The sequence below is a fragment of the Melanerpes formicivorus genome, unplaced genomic scaffold, assembly GCF_026170545.1.
Source record: "Melanerpes formicivorus ecotype bairdi unplaced genomic scaffold, bMelFor1.0.p_v2 SCAF_8, whole genome shotgun sequence".
Classification (NCBI taxonomy): domain Eukaryota; kingdom Metazoa; phylum Chordata; class Aves; order Piciformes; family Picidae; genus Melanerpes; species Melanerpes formicivorus.
The window spans coordinates 5466282-5483028 of NW_027142360.1; the positions used below are offsets into that span (position 1 = coordinate 5466282).

At 44.8% G+C, this 16747-nt stretch overlaps 1 protein-coding gene across 1 annotated transcript; it reads left to right on the forward strand.

Annotated features, from left to right (window-relative positions):
* Positions 1–1209: 1209 nt before the first annotated feature.
* Positions 1210–11562, forward strand: MGST1 (microsomal glutathione S-transferase 1). Its single transcript, XM_068141885.1, has 4 exons — positions 1210–1318; positions 4965–5112; positions 8041–8138; positions 10546–11562. The coding sequence occupies exons 2-4, from the start codon at positions 4987–4989 to the stop codon at positions 10790–10792; spliced, it is 471 nt and encodes a 156-aa protein (XP_067997986.1). The 5' UTR covers positions 1210–1318; positions 4965–4986; the 3' UTR covers positions 10793–11562.
* Positions 11563–16747: the final 5185 nt, after the last annotated feature.

Genomic DNA, 16747 nt, shown 5'->3' on the forward strand with positions numbered 1-16747 from the left:
TTTCTTCAGTCTTATTTATCATGAGATGCTTGGTCACAAGCATTGCATTGGTTATGATGAGGACTGCTCTGGGACTTGCATAATTTTCTCTGAAGTAGTGGGAAACTGCCATCAGGTTTCCTCCTTTCATCACACCCTTGTGCACCAGTAAGATTGTGGCCAGCTCTGAAGTTCCTTTATTTTCTATTATGCTTTGCAAAGCAACTGGGGTTGCTTAGCCTAGAGATGAGGAGGCTCAGGGGAGACCTTATTGCTGTATACAGCTACCTGAAGGGAGGTTGTAGCCAGGTGGGAGATGCTCTCTTCTCCCAGGCAACCAGCACCAGAACAAGAGGACACAGTCTCAAGCTGCACTGGGGGAGGTTTAGGGTGGATGTTAGGAAGAAATTCTTCACAGAGATTGGCCATTGGAATGTGCTGCCCAGGGAGGTGTTGGAGTCACCATCACTGGAGGTGTTTAAGAAGAGACTGGATGGGGTGCTTAGTGCCATGGTTTAGTTGATCAGATGGTCTTGGGTGATGGGTTGGACTCAATGGTCTTGAATGTCTTTTCCAAACTGATTGATTCTATTCTATTCTATTCTATTCTATTCTATTCTATTCTATTCTATTCTATTCTATTCTATTCTATTCTATTCTATTCTATTCTATTCTATTCTATTCTATTCTATTCTATTCTTAGTCTAGTCTAGTCTAGTCTATTCTAATTCTATCCTATGTTGACTGGCACAGCAGGGATGACCTGGCAATGCAAGGACTTTTAGTTTTTTTTTCCCCTTTGGTGAAAGTTGAGATTCACCAAAACAACACAGAGGCCCAAAGTGTTGAGGCTTGATGTGCTGTACCCAGGTTTTCAGATACCCTCAGCCCATTTTGAGGTTGTGCAATTGCTGGACACGGCAGGTTTCTAACAAAGCTTGGCTGAGTCACCGTCTTTGGTCTCCCTCCGTCTCAAAGTTCAAGGGTGTTCAGAGAGGAGGACTCTTTCTTGTTTGTTTGCTTTTACAAATTTTCCTGCTTTTCCACCCAGGTGATGTTTGCCGGGCCCTGGGCCTGAACGCAGCCTTTCCTTAGTGAACCACCTTGGACGAACCGGCCCTGTCCCCCCCACGACGCCGGCGACAGACGCCGCAGCGACCCGCGCGTAACAGCGACTCCACGGCCAGCCGCGGCGGTGACCCAGACCACGACACAAGGGGGCGAGGCGAGGCAAAGCGAGGCGGGGCCGGGCCGGGCCTCGGGGCGGGCGGAGGCCGTGTCCGGTGGGGAGCAGCGGGGTTCGTCGCGGTGTGCGCGCTCGCCGAGGGGACGCTGTAAGGTGGGTGGGCGCTGCGCGATGGCGTCTCCCGCCGCCAGGCTGCAGGGGAAAGTCCTCCTGCTGCCTTTCCCCCCCTGCCGCCTTCTGGGCGCGAAACTCTCCGCGGGCGGCCCGCCAAGCCGGAGACGTTTTAATTCGGGGGCGCTGTTGCCTTTCGCAGGTGGCTGCTGAGTGTGGTGGGGGGCGGCGGCTCGGCACCCGCGTCGGTCGGCGGGGGCAGCTTCCCGGGGCTCCCCCGTCCCCCCGTCCGCCTGCGGATGCTGAAGTGAAACCGGCGTGCGCGGAGGCCGGGCCGCGCGGCTGAGCAGCGCTGGGGGCAGGGCGGCAGCGCCCTGCTGTTTCGAAACGGGGTTCGCTGTGCTGCGCATGGCGTCGCCGGGCGCTTCACGGCGCTCGGAGTGTGCTTGGAAGGCGCTTTGAAACGCCGCGTTCTGCGAGACAAACCGCAGAATGCCGCCCCGCGGCTAACGCCGCTGGTTACGGCTGCACCGTCAGCCGGCGTCGGGGCAGAGTGGAGCGGCAGCGGTTGTGCCCGTGCCGAGGCCACAGTGACAGACCTTGTCTTTAAGCCGTTGGTTTTCAAAGACCCTTTACGTGGGGTCTGGACTCGTGCCCGGGCTTTGCATTCACAGCACAGGGCATCAGGCTGATGGTAGTTTTACTGAGCACAGCCCTGTAAGCCTTGCGTTGTTTTACCGTGTGGGGTTTATCTTTGCATTTCTGCTGCTGTTAGAACTTTGAATTCTTCAGTAAACTTCGGTTTTGCAGTGAAGGCAAGGCCTGGGCTTTAGGAGAGCTTGGAGAGGCCAGCCCTTCCAGTAGGAAAGATGGATACACGAGGTGTGTTTCCAGAGGGAGGGACCCAGAGATGCTCATGGACAGTTTCTCATGACTTTGTAGAGTTCTTGGACGTGTTTTCAGCATGGCTTTAAAAATGCAGCGGGGAAAAACGCTCTGCTGCCATCGAGTTACTGTATTTTTGTTACGTGAAACTTCAAGCTTTCTGCTGTGATCCAAAGTTTAAAAGTCACAGTTTCTGTTAATTCCTGAGAAAAGTCCTAACTGAATTGCAGGTTGAGAACTGAGAGAACACTGAATGTGTTGTAATCCCTGGATCCAGTGCTTGGCCTGGTGACCCAAGCACTATCTTGGAAAGAACAAAAGAGGGAGCAAAATCCCATCGCCGCGGCCAGATGGGTCCAGACAAGGCTAGGTTTGTTTCACTGAGCAAAAAGCTGCTTACTTGCATCCTGCCCCACTCCTCAGCAAGGATATGCCTTCAGAGCAAGAGTCTTCTACTGCTCTCAGCTCACCCAGTTTCCCTTGTTTGGCCACAACTGGCAGTGCCTCCATGCTTGAAAACAAGATGAGAGATTATTAGAGCCGTAATAAAGTTAACAATACCTTTTTTGCTATTGTTAGTGTTAAAATTATAGGTAATAAGGAAGTTAACTGTATCAAAAAGTACATTTATTTTGGTCTTGAGTGAAGCTGAGACATGCTTCTGGTATGGGTTCCAGCTCTACATGGACCAAGTGCATGACTGAAGCACTTGGTGAGGTAAACACTTCGCTCTGGGCAGAGCACAAACTGAATGTGCAAGGGGACATTGTTTTCATTTTGCATGCATTCAGTTCTCATCACATCCTTAACTTTGGGATGCTGATAAAAGGTACCACCTCCATAGCAATGTGGGTTTGGTATTGTTTCACTGGAAAGAGAGTTCATTAGCTTAAACCTCCCATGATAAAAGCATAAATAGTTCTCTGCTCTTTGTCAGTACAACTTAATCTTTGCCCGTGAATCATGTTAAAAGACATTTTTAAGAATAAGGTCTCAAAGGAGAGAAGTGCATGTTTTAACTCAGTTTGATCACAAGTTATTGCTGGGTGGGAAGACAGTGGTTAGTTTGAAAGCTGAAGTGCAGTTCTAATCGTGTCGTTTTGCCAAAAGAAAAGTAGGCAATGCTAATTTTCCTCTACACACTACAGTATGTATCATAGTATCATAGTATCATTCAGGGTTGGAAGGGACCACAAGGATCATCTAGTTCCAACCCCCCTGCCATGGGCAGGGACACGCTACACTAGATCAGGCTGCCCAGAGCCTCATTCAGCCTGGGCTTAAACACCTCCAGGGATGGGGCCTCGACCACCTCCCTGGACAACCCATTCCAGGGCTTCACCACTCTCATGGGGAAGAACCTCCTCCTCACATCTAGCCTGAATCTCCCCACCTCCAGCTTCATTCCATTCCCCCTAGTCCTAGCACTACCTGACATCCTGAGCAGTCCTTCCCCAGCCTTCTTGTAGGCCCCCTTCAGATACTGGAAGGCCACAATGAGGTCACCTCGGAGCCTTCTCTTCTCCAGACTGAACAGCCCCAACTCCTTCAGTCTGTTCTCATAGGAGAGGTGCTCCAGCCCTCTGATCATCCTCATGGCCCTTCTCTGGACATGCTCCAGCACCTCCACATCCCTCTTGCAATAGGGGCTCCAGAACTGGACACAGTACTCCAGGTGGGGTCTCACCAGAGCCGAGTAGAGTGTAGTATGTTGGCACACTTCCTCTATCCTGGTAACTGCCCAGGGAGAGTCACTAGATCAAATGAATTGGTCTAAAACTGGTCCATCTCTTACTTCAGAAGTGTAAAAAATTCTGTGACTAAATTGTGTTTCTGCAGTTATATTAAGTATTTTGGTAATTTATATCACAGAATCACAGAATGTCAGAGTTTGGAAGGGACCTCAAGAGATCATCAAGGGGAGCAGGGTGGCTCAGCTTGGTAGTACGTCAGACTCTTAATGGGAAGGTCATGAGTTCAAGCCTGCAGTGGGCAGTGGTGTCTTCCCTACTCTAGTCATGTGGTCTGTGGTGACAGGTTGGACTCGATGATCTTTGAGGCCTCTTCCAACCTTAGGAATAGTGAATACTGAAACATCTTCACAGTTAAAGAAAGTCCAATCCTCCCTGCCTAAAGCAGGGTCATCCAGGGTAGTCCACATAAGAATGCATCCAGGCGGGTTTTGAAAGTCTCCAGAGACTTTGACAGCTTAATAAGGATATAAAAGTGAAGTGAAATATTAAATGGTGAGATAATATCTCATCTTAAAGTATTATTCAGTATTCAGTATTCCTAAGGTTGGAAGAGACCTCAGAGATCATGAGGGCCCCAAAACTGAACCCAGGACTCAAGATGTGGCCTTACCCATGCTGAGTACAGGGGCACAATCACTTCCCTAATCCTGCTGGTCACACTATTCCTGACACAGACCAGGGTGCTGTTGGCCTTCTTGAGCCAGCAGGTACTCAGGAGGCCAGGTTCAGCCAGCTGCCGACCAACACCCCCAGGTCTTTCTCTGCTGGACAGCTTTCTAGACGCTCTGTCCCCCTCTTGCAGCCATATGGTTGCCCACCTAATTTATTCTAAAGCCTATTACTGACCATCAACAATTTGTTTTATGCCATGGTGAAAATAAACTGAGGAAAACCACATTTGTTTGAAAATAGGCTTTTTCACAGTGGCAAAATTGTGCTGTCACTGCAGTGATGGCTAAAAAACAACAACTCCAAAAGGCTATTCTGACAATCTTCTTCTCAGAACTTTGGATTGCTGTGATGTTAGCCTAACTTTAATGTTTTTAAAGGTCGTCAGTGAGAAGCTGAGAAATGGCTAAATCGTCCCAGTTACTTGACAACGAAGCCTTGCGGGCTTACGCTACTTATGCAACTGTTGTTCTTCTAAAGATGATGCTAATGAGTCTTATAACAGCATACTTCAGAATCACAAGAAAGGTAAGAAATTTTGAGTACTGTCTGGTAGAACAGATTGAAATTGGTATTGAAACACAGAGCTATCACAGCTATTTCTTTTCAGCTTTCAAATACTGGTGCTGTTCTTTTTTCTTCTGTCTCCCTCCTCTAATGATATTCTGAGTATGGTGTGCTGGTGCTCTGTTGGTCCCAAATGGATGACACCTTTAACATAATTATGAGATGATTATGAGACTTATCTTACAGTTGGATTTGACTTGCATTTCCTTTCTAAAACATTTATGTATTTTTAAACAAGAGTTTTTCATAACTGTAATTTCTGGTGTCCAGGGTACCCCATTTCTAAAGCAAATAATGTGTGATATGGAGCCATGTTATGTGAATAACCAACTAGTAGGGTCAGAAGAGGGGGTCTGAAGTGGGGTTTTATGCATCTATAACCCTTCCATCCAACAGTTCTAAAGTTCTTTGCTTTCCCTAATTACAGAATCACAGAATTGTTAGAGTTGGAAGGGACCTCAAAGATCATCTAGTTCCAACCCCTCTGCCATGGGTCGGAACACCTGACACTAGATCAGGTTGATCAGAGCCACATTGTTTCATTGTTTTAGCCTTTCCATTGCAAGTAGGTCATTATCCCCCCCAAACAAACAAAAAAACCCACCCCCACCACAACAACGTAAAAACAACCCCCTTTTTTCCTAGAATGAGAGAAGGACTGAAAATGTATGTGAGTTGATATATATGAAAGATCAACTCAGGTTTATAAATATTGCAGAAGCTACATCTAGCTTAGGAGACAGGGCTCATGGGAAGCATTTGTGTTGTGTTTGCCCTGTGCTTGGGTCTTCTCTAGGCATCTGCTCATAGGCACTGTTGGAAACATGATCCTGGGCTGAAAGAGCCCGTTGTTTGCTCCATGAGGCTGTTCTTATGAGGTCAGCTTCTGCAGGACAGTGTATGTTCTTCAAGGATTTTATAGGAGTCATTTTGTTTGAATGCTGCTTTTTGTTCCTGTTGGGACAGGAACCCAGCTGAACTGTTCTGTTGTTCATGAGGTCCTACTGCCACAGCATTTGAGCTGCTGCTGGTTTCTAATACCTCTCTAGGTCTTTGGCACAGCTGAAGATTTGTGTGTAGTAGAGCATGTAGCCTCTCCTGTGTTGTCAAAATAGGACCTACATGTCTTACTTCCCTTTGCTCTTGCAGAAGCATATCAGCTGTACTGGTCATAATATCTAGATCCAGTGGAGTACTTAATGCTTTTGCCATCATGGTCCATATGTGTGCAGGTGACAGCTGGACCTTCATTAATATGGAGTATTTGGTTTTCTTATAACACAGCAATGCTAAAAACACACAAATTAAATAGTGTCACTTTTATTTCCTATTTAATGTATCAGAGTCTGTAAAATGTTCTAAAAAAATGGAGGGAAGCAAGTAGTGGAGGGAGAGAAGGTAAAATGTTGCTGATTCTGAGACTGATAATGTGTCACCAGGGTGACACATTACCCTTGTGAGGCCAAGGGTATTTCACAGAAAGGGATCTGGTCTGCCTAAGCAAGCAATCTGTAGCTCTCCTAAAATCAAAAAGTTTTCTTTCTTGACTTAGTCCTGCATAGCCTGAATGCTCCTCAGAATGCATAGAATTGCAGAATGTTAGTGGTTGGCAGGGACCTGTAGAGGTCATCTAGTCCAACCCCTCTGCCAAAGCAGGATCGCCTGGGGCAGGCCACACAGGAGTCCATTCAGATGGGTTTTGAAAGTCTCCACAACTTCTCTGGGCAGCCTGTTCCTGTGCTCTGTCACCCTCACAGTAAAGAAGTTTCTCCTCATGTTCAGGTGGAACTTATGTGTCAGCAAGGAGAGATCTACTGCTGTCTGCACTGACTAAATTAAATATTGTTTTCAAGCAGTGTCTTCAGTATTTGGAGATAATAAAGGATCATAGACATGGAAAATTTTGTACCTAAGTAGAAAAGGAGAAACATTTGGTTGTAAATGAGGACAGGAGTAAGTCTTTTGGATTCTCTTGCTTCCATCTCAAGAAGTAAGTGCTCCAAAAGGGCTGTCAGATAATTTGTCAAGAACAGTATGAGGGAGACTTATGCAGACAGTAGGTCTACCTTTTCATAGTTTCATAGTTTCATAGTTTCATTCAGGGTTGGAAGGGACCACAAGGATCATCTAGTTCCAACCCCCCTGCCATGGGCAGGGACACCCCACACTAGATCAGGCTGGACAGAGCCTCATCCAGCCTGCTCTTAAACACCCCCAGGGACGGGGCCTCGACCACCTCCCTGGACAACCCATTCCAGGGTTTCACCACTCTCATGGTGAAGAACCTCCTCCTCACATCCAGCCTGAATCTCCCCACCTCTAGCTTCATTCCATTCCCCCTAGTCCTATCACTACCTGAGATCCTGAGAAGTCCTTCCCCAGCCTTCCTGTAGGCCCCCTTCAGATACTGGAAGGCGACAATTAGGTCACCTGGGAGCCTTCTCTTCTGCAGACTGTACAGCCCCAACTCCTTCAGTCTGTCCTCATAGGAGAGGTGCTCCAGCCCTCTGATCATCCTCGTGGCCCTTCTCTGGACACGTTCCAGCACCTCCACATCCCTCTTGTAATAGGGGCTCCTATGTTCCTTCAGCCCACTGCCATTACTTCAGGCTGAGATTCAGCCATCTGCCATGCTTGCATATCTTACAGGAAGGCTTTATCTACCTGCATAAATTATATTACATTAACTTGTCAACACACAAGCTACATACAGGCTAGGCCCAAGGAAATAGTCATGCAGGAAACATGATTCCCCATGCATTTAACTTCAGGTAAGTTGTAGGAGATTACAGAGGCATTTGTAACAAGAGTTATCTATATAGCAAACTGCTTTGACTGGGACAAGCATTTTGGCTTCTAATGTCTCTTCTGTGTTTATGTTTGAAATAGGCATTTGTCAACCCAGAAGATGTAGCAGCATCCTTTGGAAAAGGTGAGGGTGCTAAAAAATACCTGCGGACGGATCAGGATGTCGAACGTGTGCGCAGGTAATGCATAGGAGTCTTTTGACACTACTACTACTGGTCTGCTACTTAAAATCAATCACTTAGTTAATTTTACCTCCTTCTCTTTGCCAAACCCATGTGTGTTTTGTGTTGTTCTGTGTAGTAATCTAATAAATTAATTTGTTGAAAGGAAGAAACTGCCACATTCAAGTGTCCAGCATGCATACTAAAAAGTCATTGTCTCATTAGCATAGCTAGCTCTTGGATAATATCCTCTATGCGTAGGGGAGGTGGTAAGAAGATTGTAAAATAGGACTGTAAGTTGGTCTAGTATGAAGCAGTGTCCATTAAGTGTAAATCAGCTTTCTATATAACTTGAACACTGCTTGCAATAGTTGCATCTTTTCCTAAAGTGTAAGGGAAATAACTAGGGAAGGAGGGGTGAAACTGAGTTAAAGTCATGGAACTCCAGAGCTGTAATTAGAGCCTTAATCTAGCAAATTGTACAGACCAGGAGGCAAAGCCTGTGCTCTTTTTGCTGGATTGGATTGAGGTTACTCAGGAATGTGTCAAGTGTACAGGCAAGCTGACCCTTCCCTTGAAAGAATGCTGTGAATAGCATGGCAGTGTGCAGCCTGTGGTGTGTGTATTTTATTTTGCAAGATTTTTAGCAGATTTTAAGCTGTACTTCAGTGGGCTAAGTAGTGTAGCTTATGTAGCTAGCTGATGGCAATTTTTTTTCTTAACAAAATCATAACTCTCAAGATTCTGTTTGATACACCTGTGCTAACAAGGAAAGCTTTAATGGAATGCATTTTGTGGCATTGTTCCTTAATGAAGCTCAACAGATGATTTGCTACATATTTTTATACCAAAAACTTGATTGTGAACGAACTGTTCTCATTTAAACCACCATTAGGGAAGATCTTGTAATAGGTAGCAGCTCAGATTTCAGAACAGCGCATCCTGGGAAGTGTAGATGACTGTGATTCCATGAAGGCTAATATATTTATGTCTGTCTTGTCTGGGTTAAGATCTTGAAAAGTAAAATCTCATCTCAATGGGCTGTAAAGATGCACTGAACATCCCTTTTCTCCCCCCCCTAAGTGGGTTCAAGGAGTTTTTAGTTTTTGCTGTTACACAAAACTGGGCATTTTTTGGTGAGGAGTAATTCCTTTCTCAATTTGAAGAGGACAACTATGTCAGTACTAACTTCACTACCAGATGCCCTTTTAACTCAGATTGTTATGTTAGAGAAATCACAACCAGCTTACATAGTCAAATCCTGTGCTGCTGTTTTGCAAAAGTTGTTCAGACAGCCCCAGACCTAGTAAGTCAGCTTGGTCCTAGTTAGTCCATTGGTGTTATGACATCCATCTGTTCTTTCCAACAATGATTCTTAAGGGAAGTTCGCTATATTTTCTTCTGCAACCTTCCTGGCAACAGGTGATGACGTATAGATTTAGCATGGCTTCTCATATGTATAAGTGATTGGAATTAGTTCTGTTTATGGGTTTAGAAAAGATGTTATTTCAGTGTACTTTTTCACATGGAAGGGGTGGTGGAAAGCTGAAGGGTAATGATAAATGAGTTCAGAAAGCCTCTGCAAAACAGCACCGTGTTCTGATTCGAGTTGGCTGTGTAATTTGACATAATTAGTAAGGCTTAGAAGTTGTTTCAGTCAGTAAACTTGGCTGGAATTACAGTTTTTCTAAAGAGGTAAAAGGAGCAGGGAAGATTTAGGAAGATGTGTGAAAGAATACTTCATGATCCAGAGTTCAGCCTCCACATATTTTTAGTTAACCATATTATAGTTTCAAAATCTCAATCATTTTTCAGCTATTTTAGTGCTTTGTAGCGAAGAAAATTAACCAAAAGCGTAACTGTCACACCTGCTAGATGCTCAAAAATAACATTCTTTAAGATGATTGCACTTCATGAAACTCTGATAGAATGTTTCCTGTATATTTCATCTCTTCTTTGTGGAGAATGCAGAGTTTATGGGATCAGACTAGACCACCTGGGCCATGAGGTCTAGCGGTTTTGGTCACAGTCATCTAGTTAGTTGATGGTCATTTGAGGGAAACTACAAGAACATGCCATCTATCTGTTTCCCTCTCTGCCTTGCATTCTTGCACACTCAGGTGCTCTCATATACCTCCTGTAAGTTCCTAATATTACCAAGGTCTAGGAAAAAAATTAAGACCTTTCATACAGAAGACCAGAAGCTTAAAAATGTGAGGTGCAGCAGGAGAGACCAGAGAGGTATCAGGTGAAGATGCCAAAGCCATTTCAGTAGCTGTATCAAGTTCCTGCTGCAGAGGAAACCCAACAGCTGTGTTAGGGCCTTAACAGTAGCATGTTTGGAAGATGCTGAAAAAAAGTAAGGCTTGAAGTGGTTTATTTAACAAAATATAACACTCTAAACCAATTTTGCTTCTTTCCCCAGAGGCCACCTGAATGACCTTGAAAATATTGTCCCATTTCTTGGCATTGGACTGCTGTATGCACTTAGTGGCCCTGAGCTGTCCACAGCCTTGATGCATTTCAGGATCTTTGCTGGATCTAGGATTTTCCACACTTTGGCATACTTGATTCCTCTTCCTCAGCCTGGCAGGGGTTTGTCTTGGGCAGTCGGGTATGCAGTGACCATCTCTATGGCGTACAAAGTGCTGAAGACGGTGTTGTACCTGTAGCAGAGCCGTAGCTTCTGTCTGCCGTTCGACATTCCATGCAAAGTTTCCAGCAGTGTGTATTGATGTCTCGAACAAACCAACACGAGTATTCCATGGTGACTGGAATTAATTTTGTAACAGAGGCTTTTTATTCCTGTTCAGAAATACTGCTTTTTGGAGTAAAAAGAAAAATTAAATCAACTCCTTCCTCCTGTGTTCCCTGTCCATGGGTTGCACTGCCAAAATATTAGATTGAACGTTGCCTTTGCAATTTGTCAAGTGCTTACAATTCTAAACATGTGATGATGCTGTATTGATAGCCTGCGTGGTAATTTTCTAGAGATGCTCTATTTTTGGCTGTAGCTCTGAAGTCTAAATCAATAAAGACAAGAAGGGAAAAAAAAAAAAAGCCTATTTGTGTTTTTGTTTTCATTTTGACTCTTCTCACTGCAGCCAGCAAATAGCATGTCACTGTGGATCAGGAAGAGATTCCAATCATACAGTTCTTTGAAGAATGCTTACCTTAATAATAAGATATAACCAGTAATGCTAGGCTTGTTGTAAAAAATCTTTGATGAAATTGTTGTTTGGATAATGTACTTTGGGATTAAAAAAAAACCCCAATCCGTTGCAGCTCTGTTTCTGTCAGCTGAATAGATTAAAAAAGAAACAAAATAGTTGGGCTAAACTCTGTTTTGTGATACTGGGGAAAATTTGAAGTCATTCTTTTTGTGGGGGCTGCTCCAAACATGGGTTCTGTGACTGTAAATAAAGTATAAAACCTTGTTGAAGATTTTATTTATTTATTTATTTTTTAAATCAGATAAAAAAGAAAAGAGTAACATAAAATGTGTGTATCACATCATTCCAATTGAATATACAGAAACACAGAATTAACCAGGTTGGAAAAGACCTTTGAGATCATCAAGTCCAACCTATCATCCAACACCATCTAATCAATTAAACTGTGGCACTAAGTATCTCATAAAGTCTTATTTTAAACACTTCCAGTGATGGTGACTCCACCATCTCCCTGGGCAGCACATTCCAATGGCCAATCTCACTTTCTGTGAAGAATTTCTTCCTAACATCCAGATTAAACCTCCTCTGGTACAGCTTGCTCTGGGGCCCTTGATTTAAGGTCATTGAGACACTTGAACGTGTCCAGAGAAGGGCAACGAGGCTGAGGAGAGGCCTTGAGCACAGCCCTGTGAGGAGAGACTGAGGGAGCTGGGAGTGTTTAGCCTGGAGAAGAGGAGGCTCAGGGGAGACCTTCTTGCTGTCTACAACTACCTGAAGGGTGGTTATAGCCAGGAGGGGATGGGTCTCTTCTCCCAGGCAACCAGCACCAGAACAAGAGGACACAATCTCAAGCTGCACCAGGAGAAAGGTTTAGGCTGGAGGTGAGGAGAAAGTTCTTCACAGAGAGAGTTGTTGGTCATTGGAATGTGCTGCCCAGGGAGGTGGTGGAGTCCTCATCCCTGGAGGTGTTAAAGAGGGGATTGGACGTGGCACTTGGTGTCATGGTTTAGTAGTCATGAGGTGTTGGGTGACAGGTTGGACTTGATGATCTTTGAGGTCTCTTCCAACCTTATTGATTCTGTGATTCTATGATTGAGACTGTGTCCTCTTGTTCTGGTGCTGGTTGCCTGGGAAGAGAGACCAACCCCCCCCGACTACAACCTCCCCATAGTTTGCATGTCATACTCATAAATATGTTGCTGATAGAAATTTTTTCTCTTTGCTTATATCTTTCTATGATGTGTTAGTTTGAAATACTGTCTTCAAAGACTCTCCTTGGTCTTTCTTGTCTTGTTTGTCTGGTTTTGTTGCTGTGTCTTTAAAAATAGCAGATTTCAAGAGAGTTAAAAAAAAAATTACCCAGAAGAGTCTTTCTATCCAGTGTGTTGGTCACTGGCATGTTTGAAATGACAGAAGTCATAGCACAATGCTTTACTTTTCTACCCCAGCAGCTGTGCTGCTAAGGGGCAGAGCAGAGGGGAGCTGGGGAGTTCTTTCTGCTGCCTGCATATGCCAAAGGGTTTGCCTTTCAGTAGTTGTAGTATCACAAGACATATCACAGGAGGGCCTACCCTATCTACCCTTGGTTGTGAGATGAATGTTCATGCAGTGTTTTGTCAGGTTGTAACTGAGCAGGGTAGCAAGAGGAATCAAGCAGACAGACTGGTTTAATCTGAAGAAGGGAGATGAAATAATGGAAGAGCTGGATCCTCTAGAAGGAAGATGCTTATGAGGGGAAGATTAAAAGTAGAATGTTGTGGAACTTCAGTTCTTGCCATAGCAGAGTAAGCACCTGTCAATACCCCTGGGCAACCAGGGACTCCAATGGGATACGTGTGCTTTCATGTTTCTTCTTTTAACACTTCCTACCTCTGCTGTTTTCCTTGTATTCCTTCTTTCTCTGCTAGATCATGGGATCTTGAGACCAGTATCCTTGGACAGTGTCATTGTAACAAGGTAAGACTGGCCATCAGTTCTTCCTAGCTTGAGAAGGACGAGATGGAGGGAGAAGAGGTAAGGCTTGAGCTGAGGTCCAAACCAGCCATTGTCAAAGTCAACCTCCTGACCCAAACTGAGCAGTCTGTGGTTTCAGTTGCCTCTTTATATAGTTGCCTCTTTATATTCCAGCATCTAAAGCTGTATTTCCTTCACTTCTTTGTATCTTATCTCTTCCCAGCTCTGTGTCTTTCTATCAGTACAAAACAAGGAGGGAAAGTAGCTGCTGTGCAGAGGGACCCATATGAAATTCAGCTGCAGAGTTCTTTCCTTTAGCATCAAAAAGGGTTCTTCTAACAAGCCCAGTTGTCGTTGCTGGGCATATGTAGGAACCCTGTTTTTAACTCCTTTAGCATCAAACCTCCATACAGAGATCTCAATCTGAAGATAAACACCTGAACCCCCTGTTTATTTCTGTGATCTTACATTTGAAACAAAACTAGTTTTATATCCCTTCCATTTGCTTAGTCGTTTCAACCCCCTGAACATATACTTGCTATGTGCTGAGAAGATGAATGGATAGCCTTAGAAATGCCTAGAGTGATTCAATGTTATTCTGTGTTTCTCTTGAATTTATTTTAGAAGTGTATTTTATTTTACTTTGCTCCCACAAATGCCATCTGTGTAGCTGGGTGGGTTATGTGCCCAATCTGGGAAGTCTGTCTTACCAGCTTCAGTCAAACTCTGATTGCCAGTTCCATGGAATTGTGTTGGAGTGGTCCTTGTGAAATGAGTCTTGCATTCCTCCAGGCAATGCCTTAAGACAGGTATTTTGTACCTGCTATACAGCTGTAAATTGTAAAAGGTTAGCTTATTTTAGAATCCTAGAATTGTTAGGGTTGGAAGAGACCTCAAGGATCATCCAGTTCCAACCACCCTGCTGTGGGCAGGGACACCTCACACTGCAGGAGGTTGCTCAGAGCATCCAGCATGGCCTCAAAAACCTCCAGGCATGAGGCTTCCACCACCTCCCTGGGCAACCTGTTCCAGTGTCTCACCACCCTCATGGGGAGAAATTTCTTCCTAACATCCAATCTGAATCTACCCATTTCTACTTTTATTCCATTCCCCCCAGTCCTATCACTCTCTGACACCCTAAAATGTCCCTCCCCAGCTTTCTTGTAGGCCCCCTTCAGATACTGGAAGACTGCAGTAAGGTCTCCTCAGAGCTTTCTCATCTCCAGACTGAACAGCCCCAACTCTCTCATTCTGTCCTCATAGGAGAGGTGCTCCAGCCCTCTGATCATCCTCGTGGCTCTGCTCTGGACATTTTGAGGAGAACTAGCAAAGGAAAAGAGTGTGTTAGGTGAATGCATTGTTGAGAGAATGGAATTTTCACCTTTTGAAACATTCATGTGGGTTTTGAACTGCTACTATCAGATTCTGTTGCAAAATCATTAAACAAAATGATCGTTAGCTCTGATGAAACAACCTGTTACCACCAAGTCTGCCCCCTGTGACCTGGTGAAGGTACAGGAAAGTGGTCCATGTGAGACATAGAAAAAGAGCCAAACCAACATCAGGGCTTCATTTCTGTTCCTCATGCCTGTTATTCTGTTATTATGCCTGCTATATCTTGAAGTTCTATACAGAGAGAGTGATTGCCCATTGGAATGGGCTGTCTGGGGAAGTGGTGGAGTTGCTGTCATTGGAGGTTTTTGGGAGGAGACTTGATGGGGTGCTTGGTGCCATGGGTTAGTTGTTTAGGTGGGTTGGATTGGTTGATGGGTTTGGACACGATGATCTTGAAGGTCTCTTCCAACCTGCTCTATTCTAGTCTAGTCTAGTCTATTCTTCCTACCACCAAACTTAAGTGACTAGGCAAACTACAAGTTTTATTACTATTCCTGGCATTTTATACTCTTACTTTTCCAGAGTCCTTTGTGTATCTTTGAAGTGGCTGTAATAATTAACCATGGAGGTACTTAAAAATGCTGGCTGGCATAACTTGACCTAGTTAGCTGATCTCATCTCTGAGTGACTTTCATAGGCTGCTTTGTTTTCAGAAGTGCAAACATACAAACAATTCCTCAATGCAGTTTTTGACTCTATATTTAAATGCTTATGTGGCTTTGGGCAAATATACTTTGTCCTGGCTTTCATGACTGCAGAGAAAGTTCTGGCCCCTTCAGTTTAGGAAAGATGTTGAGTTGCTGGAACATGTCCAGAGAAGGGCAACAAAGCTGGGGAGGGGTTTGGAGCACAATCCCTATGAGGAGAGGCTGAGGGAGCTGGGGTTGCTTAGCCTGGAGAAGAGGAGGCTCAGGGAAGACCTTATTGCTCTCTACAACTACCTGAAGGGAAGTTGTAGATAGGTGGGGGCTGGTCTCTTCTTCCAGGCAACCAGCACCAGAACAAGAGGACACAGTCTCAAGCTGTGCCAGGGGAGGTTTAGGTTGGATGTTAGGAAGAAATTCTTCATAGAGTGATTGCCCATCGGAATGTGCTGCCTGGGGAGGTGATGGAGTTGCCATCACTGGAGGTGTTTAGGAGGAGACTTGATGGGGTGCTTGGTGCCATGGTTTAGTTGATTAGATGGAGTTGGATGATGGATTGGGCACAATGATCTCAAAGGTCTCTTCCAACCTGGTTTAGTCCTCTCCTCTTCTCTTCTCTTCTCTTCTCTTCTCTTCTCTTCTCTTCTCTTCTCTTCTCTTCTCTTCTCTTCTCTTCTCTTCTCTTCTCTTCTCTTCTCTTCTCTTCTCTTCTCTTCTCTTCTCTTCTCTTCTCTCTTCTCTCTTCTCTCTTCTCTCTTCTCTCTTCTCTCTTCTCTCTTCTCTCTTCTCTCTTCTCTCTTCTCTCTTCTCTCTTCTCTCTTCTCTCTCTCTCTCTTCTCTCTTCTCTCTTCTCTCTTCTCCTCTTCTCTCTTCTCTCTTCTCTCTTCTCTCTTCTCTCTTCTCTCTTCTCTCTTCTCTCTTCTCTCTTCTCTCTTCTCTCTTCTCTCTTCTCTCTTCTCTCTTCTCCTCTCTTCTCTCTCCTCTCTCCTCTCTCCTCTCTCCTCTCCCCTCTCTCCTCTCTCCTCTCTCCTCTCTCCTCTCTCCTCTCTCCTCCCTCCTCCCTCCTCTCTCCTCTCTCCTCTCTCCTCTCTCCCCCCTTCCCTTTCCCCTTCCCCTGCCCCTGCCCCTGCCCCTTCCCCTGCTCCTGCCCCTGCCCCTGCCCCTGCCCCTTCCCCCTTCCCTATGCACTGAAGGTAGTGAATTGTTGAGAGGCCCAGTGATTGGCAAAGACCTCTGAGACAGGACTTTGTATTTGAGTGTATCCCATCACAATAAAGGTGGTGTTTAAAACTATAAATGATGCATGAACCATTTTCTTTGATTTTTCAGAAGTGAGTCTACATCTCAATGTAAAGCGAAATTTATAAATGCCCTTTTAAAAGCAGCTGAAATATTGTCTTTTGTGGTTCAGAATAACATGGTTTTCATTTCAAGACTGTAGTTGAGGAAGAACTCTCCCAAA